At 41.8% G+C, this 21,069-nt stretch overlaps 1 protein-coding gene across 3 annotated transcripts in view; it reads right to left on the reverse strand.

Moving 5' to 3' along the window:
• Window positions 1-21,069, reverse strand: part of IFTAP (intraflagellar transport associated protein) — a 58,943-nt gene that overhangs the window by 11,166 nt on the left and 26,708 nt on the right. For all 3 annotated transcript variants that reach the window (XM_054725160.1, XM_008146796.3, XM_054725159.1), the window contains exons 3-5: window positions 8,121-8,278; window positions 6,412-6,483; window positions 3,846-3,912 (exon numbers count right to left, since the gene is read on the reverse strand). In XM_054725160.1, the coding sequence (XP_054581135.1) occupies window positions 3,846-3,912; window positions 6,412-6,483; window positions 8,121-8,278 (297 nt within the window). The remainder of the gene's footprint in view (window positions 1-3,845; window positions 3,913-6,411; window positions 6,484-8,120; window positions 8,279-21,069) is intronic.

Here is a 21,069-nt window from a genome sequence, read left to right on the forward strand (position 1 = left end):
AGGAGTCAGAAAGATGGGGAGCAAAATATGAACTATATAACGAATGGAGCTGAACTTAAAAGTGCTGCTTGTTCTGCAGTCACAATGGGCTTCTTATTTTCCCAATTGTGTTCTCTTCTCAGGAATGGACTGAAAGTTTCCTCATGAAATCATGAGGCCTGGGCAGCAGGTTTGCCCGGTGGTTGACATGGCTTTTGAGCTGGACCTTAAAGGATTGTTACGTTTGCACATATAAAAACTGGAAGAACAGTGATAGAGGAACACTTGGAAGCAAGACTTCTTCCCTCTCTGTGTTTTCAGTGATCTTCTAGGCCCGTGGTCAGCAAACTGCGGCTCGCGAGCCACATGCAGCTCTTTGGCCCCTTGAGTGTGGCTCTTCCACAAAATACCACAGCCTGGGCGAGTCTATTTTGAAGAAGTGGCATTAGAAGAAGTTTAAGTTTAAAAAATTTGGCTCTCCAAAGAAATTTCAATCGTTGTACTATTGATATTTGGCTCTGTTGACTCATGAGTTTGCCGACCACTGTTCTAGGCAATGAAGGAATGATTTTTACAGTACTAAGTATAAAATAAATGAAATGCCTAAACATAAGTTGGCTGAAACATGCCATCTCCTAGCTCAGTCCCGTTATACATGCTGTTCCTTATGCTGTTCCTATACTCTCCTACCTAACCCTCAGCCTCACTCCACCCCAATCATCTAGTTAAAGATTACTCATCCTCTAGATCTCAAGCTCTCAGAGAGTTTTCTCTGACCCACACACAAATTTAAGTTCCCCTGCCATATGTATGTTCTCATGAGATCTAGAATAATTTATAATTATATATTTGTGATTATCTGGTTAGTATTTGATTCTTCCAACAAATTATGAATGTCATGAGAACAGAACCAGATCAATTTCATTCTTCCTTATATTCCAGGCACCAATCACAGTTGTTAAATATTTGTTGAATAAGAGTCCCAGGTCATTAATAAGCTACATAAAGCTGCTTAAAGTTACAGATAAGAAAAGAATTTAAACAAAAAAAAAAAAAAAAAAAACAAAAAAAACAAGAAAGAGATGACTGATATCTTTGTTAGAATTGGGAGTACTGGAGAGCTTGAAAATGAAAATCAAATAAGGCTGCCAATCTTTGAGCAGGAATTATTTGCCCAATCTCCTCCAATGCAATCAACCACAGAATAAGTACACACACTGACTAAAAAAGTCTAAGTCTGAGAAACAGACTTCAATAAAGCACTTCAGCCCACTGCACTCAGCCGGAGAGCAGGCTGGGCCATCTGAAGGGAGAAATAAATACTAGTAAAGATAGCCAGAAGATTCTCCCCACTCTAATGGCTCAGCATAGCTAACACCTACTCCAGCTAATGACTATTCTGGATAAAAGTCAGGGGTACGATAGTAATTACCCTGCTGGTTAATTACCTTATCTCAAACTCAAAGGAGGAAAAGGTGGTTAACTTGATTTCAAATACACACAGGGCCCCAAACTCGGTGGCAACTACTAGTGCTAGACACCACTGCAGTGAGCTGGTTCCTCTGAAAAACTGTGTCCACCTGAGCTGCCAAAGCCAAACACTGGGGAAGAATCATGCCCCTGAATCTTGAAAAACATTTACAAAAGCAAATAAGGTGAGCAAATGACATCAATAGTAGAAAAACAATGCGCAACTCACTTCCCTGTTGCCCTAGGCATATCTGTTGCTTAAACAATAACAACAGAATTTAATCAGTAAGCCTCTCAGCTGCCAAAATTTTACAAGCAACTCGCCTATTTGAAATGTCACATTTCCCATCTGACATAAACGTTTGCCTTCTGCTCACCTTCCTGAGGTATAATACAAATTAGGCCCAAACTACAATTCGCATTGGCACAAACTATTTAATTTTTTCCTTGTAAATGACCCAGACTGTGCATTATGAAAATTGTGAAGCCCTGGTGGTCCCTGTTGGTAATTGGAATAGATCAATGAAGCCAGGGTTGCTTCTCAGCCTAGGATTTTCACATTATTTTACATATGGGAAGGTCTTGACTAGCTCATTCAAGTCCACTGAGACTTGGTTCAGGCCTCCATGACCTTTTTCACATAAGTGCAAGACAGCCTATAATCTGATTTCTGGAAAAATCGTACTAGTGAGACTTTTTATGCAATTTTTTAAACTAAAGAAATAGATCTGATTTTTTTTTAAATCATTAAAAACATAACTTGAAAAAATGTTTAAGGAAAAACAATGTGAAAATAATGGAAAAGCAAAAAAGGCTAATTGAAGAGATTTCTATAACCAAAATCACATTCGTTGGCTAAGTAGGTTTATGTCAGTATATAGATCTCATTACTCGCAGGAAGCAAGAAATTTAAACCATCGGGAAAAGTGCTCAACCAATGTATTTTTGTGCCCTCCTATAAAATTAATTTTATATTGTAAATGTACTACATGCAAACTAGAACTATTTGTCTCCAAGTGTCATCTATACACATGAACTCTGTCTGAATCCCCTGGGGTAGTGGCTGAAAACACAGATCACAAGATGCCACCAAAGACCTTCTGAATTAGACTCTCCCTTGGGCACTGGACCCAGGAATGTTCATTTTTAACAAGCTGGCCCCCCCAAAGTCACCCACAACCCAAAACCAGTGTGCTTGCTCTACAAACTTGGCTCTTGTTAAGTCCTTAGCTATCCCTTCTAATGCAATTGGAGTCCCTCCAGAAATGCAGAGCAACCATGTGATTCCATCAGATCTCTGATCTCACTTGAACCAAGTAAGTACGTAAGGGAAAAAAAATCTCCAGTCTGCTGGTTAATATAATGCTTGAAAAACAAACCCTTCGGTAGAGTATTGTGATGTTGGGAAGCAGAATATAAACGTAATTGCTTCTAATTACCTGAGCCCCTCAATCCAGGCAACCAAAGAAGCCAGAGTAGGGCTTACAGAGTGTCACCATTCCCAAACCAACTACACCCAGACATGCTAACTCCTGTCTGGTTATAACGAAGTCCCCATCCAATAATCATGACCATAATTCATGCTTATGACTGCCTAAGCACTGTGAGCAACACCAAACCCCAGGGAAACTGCCCCTTCCCTAATGTTAGTTCAACAATGACTTTGAAATATTCTTGCATACTAAATTAGGAATGAGAGTTTTCAAAGCAAACAACTCTAATTTGGAACATATTTCAAAGGTCCTTTAAGCAAAAAAGGATACCTATGTTTACACAAAAATGCTAACCAGGAAAGGAAAAAGGCCTCATCTACATAATCATCAGTGAATTAGCATAAAGCCTCTCTCAGTCCAGCCCATATGGGAAGATGCCCCCAAAAGAAACATTTACAATATATCTTCAGTCTTAAGTGTTTGGTTTACATAGTTAATAAATTTTTATGAAAGCAAAGATTTGGATTTTATTTTGTTTATGATCAATTCTGATATTTATTTTTATTTTTATGATCAATTGATGTTCTATGTTTCATTCCAAAACAATCTCAATTTACAACGTGGTGCTTCTAAGAAATTGGGTTTGACTTAGATGACTTTACTTGAGACAATCATTCAAAAATCAATAATATGGTATATCAGTGTGGGGAGGGGCAGAGGGAGAGCCGACATCTTTATTTCATTTAAGATGCAAGACTTTACAACCTTCAACAGGCTTTGACCTTTCCACTGAAATTTTTGTTATTGAAAAAGAAATTGCAGAACTCCAGTTTTCCCTGTTACAGGGAAGACGGAGATGGGATTGCCAGAAAAAGAAAAAAAAAGCTGCCTAAAGTATTACTTGTAGCTTCTAGAAAGAGGCCAGGCAGTTTAGAAAGAAAACAGAAGGCACAGAAGGCATACCCTTGCTCATTTGGGGCTTAATCTCTTCATCCATGTCCAAATCTTCCACTTCTAGGAAATTATCTACCTAGAAAAGGATTAACATTATTTTTATGCATATTAGACTTTTAAAAAAAGGCAATTAAGAATCAGTGAATCCACTTCCACAACACTCAAGTGAGCAACTGAACCCAATTTTCTCATTAACTTTTGAGTCCCAGCTAAAGGTCTTTGTGTTCACACTGCTTTCCCAGAGACATCTGAACGAAGCAGCAAATTTGGAAGTTGGCCTGGATTTTGCAGCACCATAGTAAGATCTTTATACTGAAAGGGAAAAGAACCATCTGGGAAGTTCTTGAAAAGGGACTTTGTTCCAGATCTATCCCAGAATATATTCCACGGCCAAGATGGTCCAAAACAGTGTCTCTGCTTGTTGCTATTATTGTTTTTTTTATTATTATTATTATTATTATTATTATTATTACTAGAGGTCCGGTGCACGAATTCGTGCACAGTTGAGGTGCCTCCGAGTGGCCTGCAGGGATTGGGCTGAAATCGACAGTCCAATGCCACCTGCAGCTCCTACCTGCCACTACCACTCATCCCGGTCCCACTGCACCTGCCACGGGCTCATGCCCAATCAGTCCCAATCAGGAGAGGATCACCAGCCATGAGCCCTGCATCTGGCGCCCTCCTGAGGGGAGTGGCCTATGGGATCCGGCTGAAACTGGCTCTCCAACATCCCCCGAGGGGTCCCGGATTGTGAGAGGGCACAGGCTAGGCCAAGGGACCCCACCGGTGCACAATCAGGCCAGGGAGGGACCGTGGGAGGGCTCCAGGGCATGTCTTGCTCAGTCCTGATTGGCTAGACCCCAGCAGCAAGCTAATATACCAGTCGGAGCGTCTGCCCCATGGTGGTCAGTGCATGTCATAGCGACTGGTCAACCAGTCCAGCAGTCACCAACCTTTCGGACTTCACGGACCACTAATGGTCCGTAGACCACTGGTTGGTGACTGCTGCTCCAAAGGTTTCCTTAAACCAGTGGTCGCAAGCCTTTCGGACCTCACGGACCACCAGTGGTCTGTGGACCACCGGTTGGCAACTGCTGGACCAGTCGACTGTCTTCCCCCTGGTGGTCAGTGCACATCATACAGATTGGTTGAACGGCCTTAGAATATCATTAGTATATTACATTTTGAATGGTTGAACTGGTCACCAGACAACCGGACACTTAGCATATTAGGCTTTTATTATATAGGATTATTACTGCTGTTGTTGTTTTATTGCTTTTGCTTTTCAGGCAAATGATGGTGGTAGGTCTGGCTATTATTATAACAGCATCCTTTTCACTGCAAAGAGCCAGAGAGTTTAAAAAAAAAAAAAAAAAAAAAGCAAGAAAGCAGGAGAGAATGGTTCATTCAAAACAAAATCATCCTGCCCTAGCCGGTTTGGCTCAGTGGATAGAGCGTCGGCCTGTGGACTGAAGGGTCCCTGGTTCGATTCCAGTCAAGGGCACATACATCGGTTGCAGGCTCTTGGCCTTGGTCAGGGGCGTGTGGGAGGCAACCAATATATGTGTCTCTCACACTTTGGTGTTTCTCTCTCTCTCCCTCTCCCTCTCCCTTCTACTCTCTCTAAAAATCAATGGAAAATATATCCTCGGATAAGAATTTAAAAATAAAATAAAATAAAAATATCATTATAAAAAAAAATCATCCTGCCCAGGTAAATCACAAAAAAAGGTGAGCAGGGCAAAAAAATCAAGTGTTCTCTCTTTTGAACAAATAAAACTGAAAATTACTTCAAAGGTTAAAAAAAGCAGAGCAAATGACCTTTACAGACACAATAGCTACATTTCAATGAAAAACTATTCCACGAGGAGTAACTGCTTTCCACTGCAAGCTGACAATGAGACATTTCAGATTAACAAAATGGTAACATTTCAGACACCAAACTAATTCATCTCAGGTGAATATCAAAGAGTGTAAATAAGAAAATGATTTCACCACTGGCTCCAAGGAGACCTAGTAAAGGCATAATGTCAAAACACCTTTTATGCTTATGACCTGAAATATGTGCATAACAAAATGCCTTCAAATTGCAAATTTAGAACTCATAATTGGAATTCAAATTCTGCTTCTTTCAGCTCTATTTGTCAGGCCATGGCTCTTACAGAGGAATTTAAAAGGGTAGCTTCCAGGGCTTGTAAGTACAAAACTGCAGTGATTTCCTGGCATCCAAGTGACAGGAAAAATTTATCTTCCATATGCCAGTTTCAGTACTAAAATGGGAGAATCTGTTAAACCCCATTTCTCTTAATGGTATATGCTAAGGGGGACTAGAGCCACGTTTCCCTATCGAAGCACCCCTTCCATTTATTAAGCTTTGGGGGGGGAAAGATCTGGAACCCAGCCAACCAGGCATAGTGTAACATTCTCAAACACCAATTTTTTTTTAAAGTATAAGGACAAAATCTGCTGAATTCTCCAACTTGTATGAGAGAGCAAATGAGTCCTGTGGACTTTTCTGCTTTTATAGTTTTTTGGGGGGGTTTACCATGGAAACAAAAATTAAATCATGCCTTACCTTCAGCTTTCCTGCCCAATTCAGATCACCTTGAAAGGAACTGCCAACTTGTTGGCCTTCATCCAGCACCATCTGAAAAATACAGGGAAGACATATTGATGGGAAAATGGAACAACTGAAAATAAAGGAGCTGATCCTGTAGCCCTTCAGACAATAAAACTTGCCTTCCAGCTTTTGTTAATTATCGATGCATGATGAAACCATCCCATCCGGTGAACCCTTGAAGGGCAAATCGGAAAATGCTAATACAACTTTGTCAAGTTATTAGAAAACAATGCGCCCTAACTGATTTGGCTCAGTGGATAGAGCTTCGGCCTGCGGACTGAAGGGTCCCGGGTTCGATTCTGGTCAAGGGCATGTACTTTGGTTGCGGGCACATCCCCAGTAGGGGGTGTGCAGGAGGCATCCGATCAATGATTCTCTCTCCTTGATGTTTCTAACTCTCTATTCCTCTCCCTTCCTCTCTGTAAAAAATCAATAAAATAAAAGAAAAAAGAAAGAAAACAATGTCATTGAACAATCCTTTGCATCCAACATTCTGGTCAAAGATTAAATAGATGATATAATTCCAGTGGCTAAAGGTGTTAGTAGATAGTGAATTCACTGGGGGAAAAGTGTCTGTCCCACAATTATCTCTCTATATATAGAGCCTCTGCGATAGTATAAGCACATTTCTAATGCAGAGATTTTTGTTCCCTTGGATAAAATCACAAATACAATCCTGTCCACAATATCATAGGGAAGACATGATAAAGCAAAAACTCAAATGGTTTAAAACGTAGAACATTTTCCATGACTATATCTACTGTCTCGTCTTGATTTATAAGCAAAACCTGGACAACCTACAAAAATGTGTTTTGTAGTTTATCTAAGAAAATATTGCTGTTATTTTTAATGAAGAAAATCTATCTTTATGGTTTATTTCAACCTAAATAAAATATGCATTTAGTTTTAAAAAATAATAACGTTCACTTAGATTCCTTGATAGTTAAAAACCACAGCTAAGGATAATATGACTACAGTCTATTAAGTCTTGAAGGTTAGGGAGAGAGCATATAATATTCATTGACCATATCCTGGAAAAAAAACAAGATAACAGCTTCTACTTTAAGCTCGAAAGAGGTGAATCCAGAACAGGTAGAAGAAACTCCCATTTTACACAGAGAATTTAAAAAGGAATTCTTTGTTTCCACATGGAGGACAAGTTAAAATGTATGTCAAGAAGAATTTGTAGATGGCAGATTCTTAAGAGGTTTTTCTTTTAGTTTTGTTTTTTTTAATCCTCACCTGCGGATATGTTTACCAATTTTAGAGAGGGGGGAGGGGCAGAGAGAGAAAAACCTCGATTGAAACAGGTTAGTTGCCTCCCACACACACCCTGACCCAGGATTGAACCTGGAGCAGGAATCGAACCCGCAAACTTTCAGTGTATGGGATGATTTTCCAACCAACTGAGCACACCAGCCAGGCCGTTAAGAGGTTTTTAACAAAAATTGGGGATAACCAAGTTATCATCATAACCGGCTGTTAAAATCATACAATATAGTAATGATTTTCAATAAAGTATCCCAATGACACTCCTTCTAGAATTTGGAGTCTGAGTTATTGGTCTAATAATTGTCCAGTGTCTCTGATGTTCTTCTGGATATTTTTTTAATTAATAAAGAATGTCTTTTCTCAGATTGTTTCTAAAAGTGCTATGGTATTACCTGCTCCTCTTCTGAAGACTGTGATGAATTACGAAGAAAGATGGCTTTACTCCTAAGGCGGTGATCATTTGATTCATTTTCATGAGTAAATTGTACTGAAATAAATATGTCTTCTGAAGATCTGGTTCCAAATAAGCCTCTTTGGGTCACTTTATCCTCTGAAATAATAAGTGACATGATATAGGAAAATATCCACCACACCCAGTCTAGTTCATTTCCTGTTAAGAATCTTCCTTCCATAACACTATTTCATTTACTACACAAAAAGATATGTTACGTGCTTACTACGTACCCAGCATTGTTCTCAGTCACTGTTAAAAGGTTGGTAACTGATAACGTATAGTACTTTCAAGTCTCTTTGGCATTACCTACCTCATTTTTTTCCCCTTAAATTGGAGGGGGATTTTTTCTTATATGGAAGTAATATATGAAGGATTTTAGAAAATTTGTAAGATAAACATAAAAATTTGAAAAGTACTCCTAGTAAGACAAAAAAGCTGCATAACATTTTTCAGTGGTATTTTTCTCATATTTTTACCTATGCATTTTGTTCAAGGTAACACAGCTGGTAAACAGCAGAGTGGAGATTTGGATCCAGGCCTTCTGACTAAGAACCCATGCTCCTAACCACTGTCTATGCCACTTAGAATCATACCGCAGAGGAAAGGAACGGGTCCTTAGAAAATAGAAGAATGACATGAGAAAAGTAAAAAAATTCCAAAAAGAAGACAAAGGAGAAACGTTTACAATAGCACAAAAAGAACCGAAGGTGCATGTTTCATTCCAAAATAGAACTCATTTGCTGCAACCGCAATCGCAAATACAGGACTCCACATCAGTGCTCACTAGACAAATGATAAAAGAGTCCAAAGAGACCAGGAGGCAGAAATCAAGATACTGTGAGGGTGGTAGAGTAAGGTTCCATCTCCTTACAATACTCCACCATGAGACACGGGGACTGTTTCTTCTGTGAGCTCCTTAGGCATGTATGTAACTGGAGGGGTTAGGAGATAGCCTAACCCAGTGAAGTGGCCGTGCTTGCTCTTGAGTTAGTTGCATGGCATGAAAATAGGTGAGAATCTCGCTGTTCTAATGATCATAGCCTGGTGCTAGTCCGGTCAGGATCCTTTGTTTGCTTCTGAGTACCCATCATTGGTAGAATTAAAACTTATAGGGATGTCTAAAGGACATTAATGCTGAGATACTGTTGGGGAGCAGAGGTAAGATAACCTGGTGTATAATTATTAACTCAATCAGCCAGAGAGGCAAAACACAAATATTGATTGAATTTAGCACTTTCTCTTTCAAAGGGTTATATTAGTAAATGACACACGCTCAGGCCAGCTCTCCCTACTGCCTCCTGCACCAACATCCATGGCTCCTAACAAGCCACTACTGGGACAGGTGACCCCTGCCTTTGGCCTCAACATCCCATCAGCAACTCTGATGTGAAGCACTAGCTTGGGCTGCTGGGGTGCAGGGGTGGGGGGCGCTGAGTGAGTAGGGTAATGAGAGAGCTGCTCAGAATATTGCTACCGTAACCAGCACTATGAAAGATCAGATAAGTGAGGAAGGAATCGTCTTAGGACTTATCCCCTCTGATGTCTTCCTCTTTTTAGCCACAAAGATGTCCTAAATCAGTCCTAGGGCAAAGATAAGCAGTGTAGTAGCAGGGTAGAGCGAGATAGTCCTAAAAATGCTTGGAAACAGAAGTTCTCTGAGAAATGAAAGGGTTCCTCAAACTTCCTCAAAGTTAGAAGCAAGGCTTCCGGTGGCCACCTGCCATTCTTCAGTGCACTGTTCTAATACACGGTGGAATTACTTCAGTTCTCCCTGCTTATCCTTTAAGGCTTGAACAGCCTAAATCTAGTATTTACTAAGACAATACTGTGTAGCCAGCACACTACTGTAACAGTCTATTGACTTAAATAGTTGAAAGGCATTTAGTGAAACAGATGTTCCATAAGGACAGGCTCTACTTGTTCTCATATCACACAAGGTACTCCTCTGCCATTTCCAATAAAATAACCAGGGTATTTGACAGATAACCAGATGAAACTCCTTTGAAAGAAAGAGCAAAATATAATGAAGTCCCCACTTCTGATGCTGATGTTGAACTACTGGTGGGGACTCAGATCTAATAAAATTTCTTGTTCATGCTTTTAAAATTTCTTCTTTTTGGAAACATAAAACTTTCATTTTTAAAATATTATGTGGGCAAAAAAAGGGGTACTGTAATAAATTGTAAATTCCTACCTGGGCAGATCACGGTGGGTAGTCATGCCCACGCCTACAACTTCTTCAGAAAGGGGTGTAAGCCAGCCCTGCCCATTGTTCTGCATCTAGGTCAACACACCTTTGAAATGCCAGAGGTAATACCCCTTGGAGACATAACCACTCTCAACAAGAGCACAGAATCTTAACTATCCTGGGATCCATTCCCTGCCTTGCTTTCTCCCACCTTCACTTAATCTTCCTTAAATTCCCTCGATAGCAAGTGCATAAAAGAAATTGCAAACTGCTATTCTCCTATTCTCCTGAGGATTTGAGGTCTTGCTTCCTGGCAACTGTAAGTTTGGCTCAAATAAATTCTTATAAAAATTCTCTACAGGTTTGGATGGTCTTAGGTCAGCAAGAAGATTCAGGAAAGAACTTGTTCTCTCTCCAATTGCTCCTACAGTTTAAGGCTCCTTCCTACACCTCACAGGAATACATACTATATCACTCCAAAGACCCAGAAGTGTTTCTTCCAAGGCTTTTATCACTTTCATAAAAAACAACAAATAATAAATCTCTCGGCAGAATGAGGTAGGAAAAGTTCATTTTCAGTATGATAATGTCAAAATGAATCCAAAGGGGCCTAAACCTGATGAGAGACCCTGCTTCCCAGAGTTGTCCTGGTGTCCTGGTGGCAGTCCACGTGAGCCACCCAAGTGTTTGTTTTCATCAGTCCTTTTTTCAGTATTTCAACTTGTCCCTAGTGTTCCTTACTTTGGAATAAGTGTCAGACATAATAAATAAATAAAATTCTAACAGCAATATTTCAGAGAACAAGTAGGTTGTTCAGACCTGAAAGAGCATCTCTTTGGGCATTTCTCTTTATATAAAATATATATTTTTATTGATATCAGAGATGAAGGGAGGAGAGAGAGATAGAAACATCAATGATGAGAATCAATGATTGACTACCTACTGAATACCATCACCCCACACACTGGGGATCGATCCTGAAACACAGGCATGTGCCCTGATCAGGAATCAAACCGTGGCCTCCTGGTTCATAGGTTGATGCTCAACCACTGAGCAACACCAGCCAGGGTCTTTGGGCATTTCTGAGTCAAAACATCAATACAAGTGAAACAAATGTTTCTTAAAGGTTTTATTATTCTGAAGCAATGGAATTAAAAAAAAATTATATACCAAGCATGCAAACTTCCAACAGATCTGCCTTACTAGCCCACACCAGCTGTACCTACAATGTCTAATTTCAGGCCAAAGCAAAAGGTTCCACTACTTGAAAAGACTGAAACTATTGATGCCTTGATAAATTAATACTAATCATACATTGATTATATGGCTTCCAGATGAAAGTGATCACTTTCAGAGAAGTCTGTTTTGAAAGAAACTCTTTAAAAACTCACATTCATCCATACAAGAGCCAAACCAGTGTCCATGTGCTGAGAAGCGTGGCCACCCTGGCAGGAGAGTTTTCACAGATCAACACCGCCCTCATCAGAATTCAGGGCCAAGCCCTGTCAGCACCTCTGAGGCTCTGTTCTTCTGCACCGTGGTCAAGAGCAATATAAATCAAGAGCAGGTTCTCAGTCGCAAAGAGATACTGAATATGTTGCTGGAAGGAACGAAAAATTCATGGGGGAAATTTCTGTGCAACTCTGAGCAGTTGCAAAAGGCCTTCTGCAAAGAGAATAGGGGATAAGCAATCATGCTTATAACAAGGTTGGGTACTTTGAAAGTCATGGGGTGATTTTCACATTATACTCCTAGCCTAGAGCAATGTTTCTCTGGACAATAATATCTGCTCCTCATTTGTCCAGCCAAACCACTTCGCTCAACTGCTTCTTGATCACATGCTACATGGTATCTGGCCTCCCCTGGAGCGACAGTCGTTAGGATTAAATAAGCAATTTAAAAACCAATCAATCATAAATCAGGATGAATCCAAAGAAGCTAAATTCAGCAGACCGATGTTTTGTCTAAATTCCCTTTGCAGTGCTCTGAATTCCACCTGTTTTATGTTCTTCATTGAAAGGGCACAGGGAGGAGAGGATTACTTCAGCCTGGCTAGTCGGGAGTAATCGCGCTCTCCCTGAGGCTGGGTGATAATTGACTCATTATTCACAGGCATAGCTCTCAAGCTGCAAATGCACAACCCAGGCGGGGAAAAAACATGTGTCAAAAGCCCAAGGTGAGGGACACAATGGCAGGAAGTTGAAATTTTTCAATGTCCAGTGCTAGGCACTTACAGAGAGAAAAATGTTTAGAGTGTCAAGTTGCTGAAAGTTTCTTTTCAGGAAGAAAATCTGAGTGGCCATTGAGTTAGGCAACTCATTCCATCCAAAAGTTATATTATGGGCATCAACCACGTGCAAGGTGACAAAGATGAGTAAGAACCAGTCCTGTCCTCACAGAATTTACAAACTAGGAAGTTAAGCCAGGTATGCAAACCACCAAAACAGAACACAACTATGGCAGATGATACAAGGGAGATGCCGCGTTAAAGAATGGTGAAATCTCACGATCGGTTTGGGAAATCACAGAAGGCCACGCAGGCATGGGGCGTCTGAGCTAGGCTTTGCAACAAGCTACAATTTCAACAGGTGGACAGGGTGAGGAGTTCTCCCACAAAGGGAAAGCTGCATGAGCAAAGCCCCGAGTGGGAAAGCACAGAGCCCGAGAAGAGTCACCAAGTACTCCAGGGAGATGGAGGTAACACTTGGTGACAATGGAAGGGGTGATATTTGAAGGGCACGAAGCAAACTCTGTACTTGACCCAGGCCTTTGGGCGTCACAGCGCTGCGCTCTCTCTCAGAGGAAGTGGATAGAATAGAGCAGAGTCCTTCAAATACTGGAGGTAGAAAGTACAGAGCAATTGTAGTCATCGGGGTGAGGCGTAAAGGGAACCTCGGCAATGAGTTTAAGATTTAAAAAAAACTCACAAAGTGAACTCTGTGTTTCTGAAACAGAAATGAAGACATTATCACCAAGTGCTTAAGTTCCCTCCCTCTAGATATCTCAGAATATTAACCTTATCTTTCCACTGCAATCTGAACTAGTCTTCTAGTTTAATTCAGCGTGACCCAGGTAACTTCTTTTTCCCTTAATTTCTGTGATGGTGGAAGTAGATAATACAGCATGTTTGCAACTTGTCAAATAGGTTACAGATTGGTGCAAAGAGGCCACATGTATCACCCCACCTAGGGGTAAGCTCCTTCCCACCTAGGGTAAGCTCCTTCCCAACCGATCCAGTCAAGAGGCCACACGTATCACCCCACAAGGTAAACTCCTTCCCAACCGATCCAGTCAAGGCCACAGAAGGGAGGTGGCCCAGGGGGAGCAGATGCAGCATATTTCAGCACAGCTTAGCTCCCAGAACCCCTAACAGAGTGACAGCTGCTGGTGACACTGTCTACATAAGCTGAGATCTTGCTGCATCCAAATAGTCCACTTCTTTTTGTATGGCAGTCCTTACCTACTCAACACTTTTAAATCTATGCACAAATTATTTATTTTCTTAATAGGAAATATTTACAACGAACAGGACCCTCCTATTTCTTGAGCCAAATCCAGAGTCACAAGGTCATGTGAAGAACTCAAGGTAAGGACCTAAGTATCCATAAACAGCATCTCTGCCACTCCACAGCTTTACTGATGTGTAATTTACAAAATGCACTTAAGAGTACAAGTCTATGATTTTTAATAAATACACAGAGTTGTGCAACCATCACCACAATTAAATTTTTAGATCATTTACATTCTCCCAAAAAGGTCCCTGGTGCTCATTTGCAGTTACTCCCCATCCCTACCTCCAATCGCAAGCAAAACCACTGATCTACTATTTACAGCTATATGTTTACCTTCTCTAGACATTCCATATAAATGGAATCATACACTATGTGGTCTTTTGTACCTGACTTCTTTACTTATAGTATAATCCCACTTTTATAAAATAAATTTACTGACTATATAAATAAATGAAACTTTAGTTGAACCCTTACTGTAATTCAGATACTGATAATATAAATAAACATATATGTAATGTATATGTGTGTTTATACATATATAATCATTTAATCCTAGTAACAAATCTATAAGGTTGAAGTTATTATATCTATCTTTCAGATGATAAATATGAAGCTCAGAGATTTTAAAGACCACCTAGTTGGGAAGTAGCAGAGATTAGACTAAAATCCTGATTGTCACTAATTCCCATGTTCTTAACTAATAATTATAGATAGATAGATAGATAGATAGATAGATGTTGATTATTATATAATTAATCTGTATAATTATGTATATATACTAGAGGCCCAGTGCACGAAATTCATGCATGAGGGGGGAGTCCCTCAGCCCAGCCTGCACCCTCTCCAATCCAGGATCCCTCGCACAATTTGGGACTGCTGGCTCCTAACCGCTCACCTGCCTGCCTGCCTGATCACCCCTAACCACCTCTGCCTGCTGGCCTGATGCCCCTAACTGCTCCCCTGCTGGCCTGATCGCCCCTAACCGCCTCTGCCTGCTGACCTGATCGCCCCTAACTGCCCCTACCTGCCGGCCTGATCACCCCTTAACTGCTCTCCCCTGCCGGCCTGATAGCCTCTAACTGCCCTCCCCTGCCAGCCTGATCACCCCTAACTGCCCTCCCCTGCCGACCTGATCACCCCTAATTGCCCTCCCCTGCTGGCCTGATCGCCCCCCAACTGCCCTCCTCTGCTGGCCTGATCACTCCCTAACTGCTCCCCCCTGCCGGCCTGATCGCCTCCTAATTGCTCCCCCCTGCCGGCCTGATCACCCCTAACCACCTCTGCCTCGGCCCCTGCCACCGTGGCTTTGTCCAGAAGGATGTCCGGAAGATGTCTGGTCTAATTAGCATATTACCCTTTTATTAGTATTGATAATAATCAACAGAAAAGTTCAGGAAGGATAAATACACCCATAGTTTATCTCTAAAACATAGGATTATGGTATTATTAATTAGTTAATTTAGTATAGACATAAATAAGTCAGGGCTAATATGATTGTTCTGCTCCATAGTCATTCCAGAACCCAGGCTCCTTCTATCTTTCTGCTCTGCCATCCCTAGGGCACCACCCTTCTCCACATGGTCCAGGATGATACACCACCACACCCTTACTCCAAGCAAGAGGATGAAGAAACAGAAGAATAAAGTGTGTACATCTGTTCCCTTCTGTTATGAAGGTGTGGTTTCAGCTACTGTATCGAGGAAGCACCAAAACAGAGCAGCTGAGACAAGAATTGTTTCTCTCTCTCATGTAACAGTTGAGGACAGGTGGCAGGCTCTGTTCCATGCGATGATCCAGGGATCAAGGTTAGTGAGGTGCTCAGCTATCCTCAGCACACGGCTTTCATTTCTGGGTCTAAGGAGTTGCTCCAATGATTGCCTATTTCCAGCCAGGGGAAGAGGAATTTTTAAAAAGAGTCCAGGACACGTATCTTAAAGATATGGCCCAGAAGTTATACACATCAGTCCCCTCACTTCTTATTGGCAAAAACATAGTCAAATGGCTATCCCTAGCTGCAAAGGAGACTAAGACATGTAATCTTTATTTTGAATGGCCACGGAATAGCTAAAAATTCTATTGCTATAGAAAGAGCATGACATTTTTTTTTGTTTTTCTCTGTGTTTGGATGAGTATGTGTTTTTTCTAATTTTGCTACCATGACCCTCCAAAATAAATTTTATTTGTACAAGTGAAGAAGCATTTCCTCCTAAATCTGCAATCTAGGGAGCATACCTACATGTGTCTCTTCTTTCTTAAAAAATCTTTCTTAGAAATACTGAAGCAAAAAAAACATATATATGTAATATTTTACATTCACACTTTTTCTATTTTAGAATCAAAATTCCTTTAACTGTACATCTCTCTTTTAAATCATAATTAACCTAATCATAAAAGTTTACACTTGAGTAAACTTTTTGAATTTACCAAGTACCTTCATGTATGAAATATATAACAGAAAAGGTACCAAAAATAATGAAAGTACTGGAGGGGCATTTCCTAGAACTACATCAATAAGATGCCTCCATTGCCCATGTGGCCTCCCAAGACTCTTGCCTGTGCACTTGCTAATGGCAAATGCTCACAAAGAACCCAGTTCTTCAACAATAGAGGTCGCCAGGAGATTTCCCTGTGATGGAGTAACATTGGCCTACAGTCATGTGAACAGTAATCCTTCAGCTTGGTACAGAATGTATGCTGAACCAAAGTCTACCATAAAATTCTGTAACTATTATATTCTAGCCTCTGGATAAGAGATTGACAAAATCATAGTAGAATCATTCCTGTAACCCACAACACCATCAAAGTGACTTTTAAATAATATAAAATGGTGCCCTAGCCAGTTTTGCTCAATGGTTGGAGCATCGGCCCATGCCTGAAGGGCCCCAGGTTCAATTCTGGTCAAGTGCATGTACCTGGGTTGCAGGCTTGATACCTGGCCCCGGTCAGGGCACATGCAGGAGGTAACCAATCGATGTGGCTCTCTCTCATCGATGTTTCTCTCTCTTTCTCTGCCCTCTCCCTTCCACTCTCTAAAAATCATGGAGAAAATATCCTCAGGTGAGGATTAACATAGATAGATAGATAGATAGATAGATAGATAGATAGATAGATAGATAGATAGATAGATAGATGATAGATAGATAGATAAAATGGTGACATGAAATGAAAAATTATATTTAAAGTAAAATAATTGTTGTTACCCTTTGAGAGGAGAGTGCAAAGAATTTCACAAAAGCTATGATTCTTCTTCCCAGGAAAATGAAATATTTAAAAAGCACAGAATTTTTGAGGAATTCATACATCTCCCCATACCCTCCTTGATCTCATTTAGGGTATATTTCTCACCGCTGGTCTGAAAGTCAAGGTTCCTGGGCTGCACACTAGAACTACGAGATCAAAATGTGGGGCTTGATCCCCAGGAATCTGCATTTTAATAAGCAGATCTCCCAGGTGACCTTTAAACATACTTAAGGTAAAAGTCCCATATAAAGAGTCCATGGGGTAGAATCTAAAAATTGAGAATAAAAAAGAAGTATCTAATACCTGATCTTTGTCAAAGCATATAAAATACCCTTGCCTGAAGGCCATGCGTAGACATACTATTTAATCCGTCCACCAGAGGCCAGTGTAGGATTAGTCCCTGAACTGTAGTCTTACTACACAATAGACACTATACATAGACACTATTCAATACATACTATACATAGTTGGTCTTAAGTACTTCAAGGAATATGTTTTGGACAACTAACATTGTAGATAGTATTTTACACTTTTTATATTGTAGATGCAAGATGTCTTAACCTTATGCCCCGCTCTTAAATCATAATAGTCCCCATAATCATAAAATTTTACACTTGAGTAAATCTTTAAAACTTACCAAGCACCTTCATATATATATATTTCCTCTGATCCTCACCACAACCATATGAGACACCCTGAGCAGGCAAAATTATCCCTGATTTACAGGTTCAGAAAGAGTAAGTGACAGGCCTGCGGTCTCAAAGAAATAATAAGTGCCTGAAGTAGGCCTTCTGAATCCTAAGCTGAATTGTGCCTTTTCCATTACTAGCCCTGCCCACAACGAATAAGAAATATAAGGGCACTAGACTAAACTCTTCATACAACTACATCCCTTCACCCCCAAATCATGCCCTTCTGTCTGCCTACGCAAAGATGCGTCTACTTAAGACAACCTCTTTTACTCACGTAGGTGGAAGAAAGTTAGAGGTGTAAATTTTTTATCTCTCCTTTTTTTTTTTTAGAAAGCTCTTGGCTTATTTTTTTAAATATATTTTTATTGATTTCAGAGAAGAAGGGAGAGAGCTAGAGAGATAGAAACATCAATGATGAGAGAGAATCATTGATTGGCTGCCTCCTGCACATCCCCTACTGGGGGGGATCGAGCCCGTAATCTGGGCATGTACCCTTGGCCAGAATTGAACCTGGGACCCTTTAGTCTGCAGGCCAATGCTCTATCCACTGAGCCAAACTAGCTAGGGCTTTCTCTCTCCTTTCCAAATAAATGCTTCTTAGAAGTTTTCAAACTTTCTGAGGTAGAATAACCTCTTCTGCACAAAACTGTATAATCCAGGACTCATCCACTGGCATACAGCATTTGGGAATGCAAGAGCAGACCTAAATGCTACATGTCTTTCATTCCCTCGTTCTTTCAGGGCACTCCAGAACATCCTCCAGGGGGAAAAAAAGCTTGAAGTAAAAAAAATAATAAAAAAGAAGAAGCAGTCTAAAAATTCACATTTCTTATCATTCTTACTAGAGGCCCGGTACACGAAATTTGTGCACAGGGGGTGTGTGTCCCTCAGCCCAGCCTGCACCCACTCCAATCTGGGACATCCCTCTCACAATCCAGGACTGCTGGCTCCCAACTGCTCGCCTGCCTGCCTTCCTGATTGCCCCTAACCGCTTCTGCCTGCCAGCCTGATCAACCCCTAACCACTCCCATGCCAGCCTGATTGATGCCTAACTGCTCCCCTGCCAGCCTGATTGCCCCTAACTGCCCTCCCCTGCTGGCCTGGTCCCCCCCAACTTCCCTCCCCTGCAGGCCTGCCCCCCCCCTACAGCCCTCCCCTGCAGGACTGGGTCCCCCCCCCAACTTCCCTTCCCTGCAGGCCCGGTCACCCCCAACTGCCCTCCTCTGCCAGCCTGGTCACCCCTAACTGCCCTCCCCTGCAGGCCTGGGTCCCCCTCAACTGCCCTTCCCTGCAGGCCCGGTTGCCCCCAACTTCCCTCCTCTGCCGGCCTGGTCACCCCTAACTGCCCTCCCCTGCAGGCTTGATTGCCCCCAACTGCTCTCCCCTGCAGACCTGGTTCCCCCCAACTGCCCTCCCCTGCAGGCCTGGTCCCCCCCCACTGCCCTTCCCTGCAGGCCTGGTCCCCCCCCCCCCACTGCCCTCCACTGCAGGCCTGGGTCCCCCTCAACTGCCCTTCCCTGCAGGCCCGGTTGCCCCCAACTTCCCTCCTCTGCCAGCCTGGTCACCTCTAACTGCCCTCCCCTGCAGGCTTGATCGCCCCTAACTGCCCTCCCTTGCAGGCCTGGTCCCTCCCAACAGCCCTCCCCTGCTGGCCTGATCGCCCACAACTGCCCTCCCTTGCAGGCCTGGTCCCGCCCTCCCCTGCTGGCCATCTTGTGGCAGCCATCTTGTGTCCACATGGGGGCAGCCATCTTGTGTGTTGGAGTGACAGTCAATTTGCATATTACTCTTTTATTAGATAGGATAGATACCTGGTGCATGGGTGGGGGCTGGCCAGTTTGCCCTGAAGGGTGTCCCAGATCAGGGTGGGGGTTCCCTTGGGGCATGGGGCAGCCTGGCCGAGGGGCCTGTGGTGGTTTGCAGGCCAGCCATACCCCCAGGTGACCCGAGTAGAGGCCCTGGTATCTGGGATATATTTATCTTCTATAATTGAAACTCTGTAGCCTTGAGTGGAGGCCAGGGCTGGCCAGGACGGGCAGGAAGCTTGGCTTCCTCCATCGCCAGGGGCAACCCAAGCCTCCTGCTCACTCCAGCTCCGTGGCAGCTGCCATCTTAGTTGGGTTAATTTGCATACTTGCTCTGATTGGCTGGTGGGCATAGCAGAGTGATGGTCAATTTGCATGTTTCTCTTAGTGTAGACTGCTATTTTATTAACTCATAAACAGTATTTATTCAAAATAAAACTGAGACAATCAAAAAACCAACAGCAACATTCTGGATATTGTTTATCAGCACCAACTGGAGTAGTTAGTATTGCCCTACCAACCAACCTCTACACAGTCCATAAGCAGTTGCATTGCTATTGTGCCTTCACACATCGAGAGCATTCAGAACACACAGCACACAGAAATAAATAAGGACACATCAGAGTGGAGACCCTGTCTCCTTCATCTTGTATTCCCAGATTCTAGCTCAATGACTAAAATATAGCAGAACACAGTCAGTACTGAAATGACCTCCACATTAGCAAGAAAAACAGGATTGATGCTGTAATTAGGGACTGAACGCAATATCTAGAAATTAGATGACTGGCTACAAAGTCACACAAAACATAACTTATGGAGAAGAAGAAAAAATAGTATGGTACTAGATTCACAATCCCTTTTTTTCTAATCAGCAATTTGTACACTGTAAAATCCACAAAACACATAAACACGGTGTGATGATTCCTCCCCATGCTAATGAAGCAAAGGGCTGCAATGTGAATCTCTCTCATCTGGGACGAATCCAAGTGGGGGAGGGGGGAGATACTAAACATGTCATACAAGACAGACTGCGGTTTGATTTTCACATAAGAAAGATATGCGTTTTGGTCAAGATACAGTTTCCTGTTTGCATCCTTTGGGTTTAGCTGACCATTTCAAAGAAAATATTATTGTTTTATGGCTGAAAGAACATAAAACCATCCAGATTTGACTATGTACCCATTCAACTGAATCAGGGGATGCAGTCTTATGATCACTTCAGTTTCAAGCTGGGTAATTGACTTTTCCATCAGTATAACACTATCTTTAACAACAATGAGTCAAAATAACGTCTCATGTTAAAGAGAAATGAACACAAAACAAATGGGCATGTATTTATCAGTGTTTAAATTGGCTACTTAAAGGTTGATAGTGACTATCTTAAAAGTTTATTTGTTACTATAAAGTTCTCTGCTTGTGTTTTGTAAAAGTTCAAAATTCCATTTGCCTA

Source organism: Eptesicus fuscus, chromosome 13 (assembly GCF_027574615.1).
Source record: "Eptesicus fuscus isolate TK198812 chromosome 13, DD_ASM_mEF_20220401, whole genome shotgun sequence".
Taxonomy (NCBI): domain Eukaryota; kingdom Metazoa; phylum Chordata; class Mammalia; order Chiroptera; family Vespertilionidae; genus Eptesicus; species Eptesicus fuscus.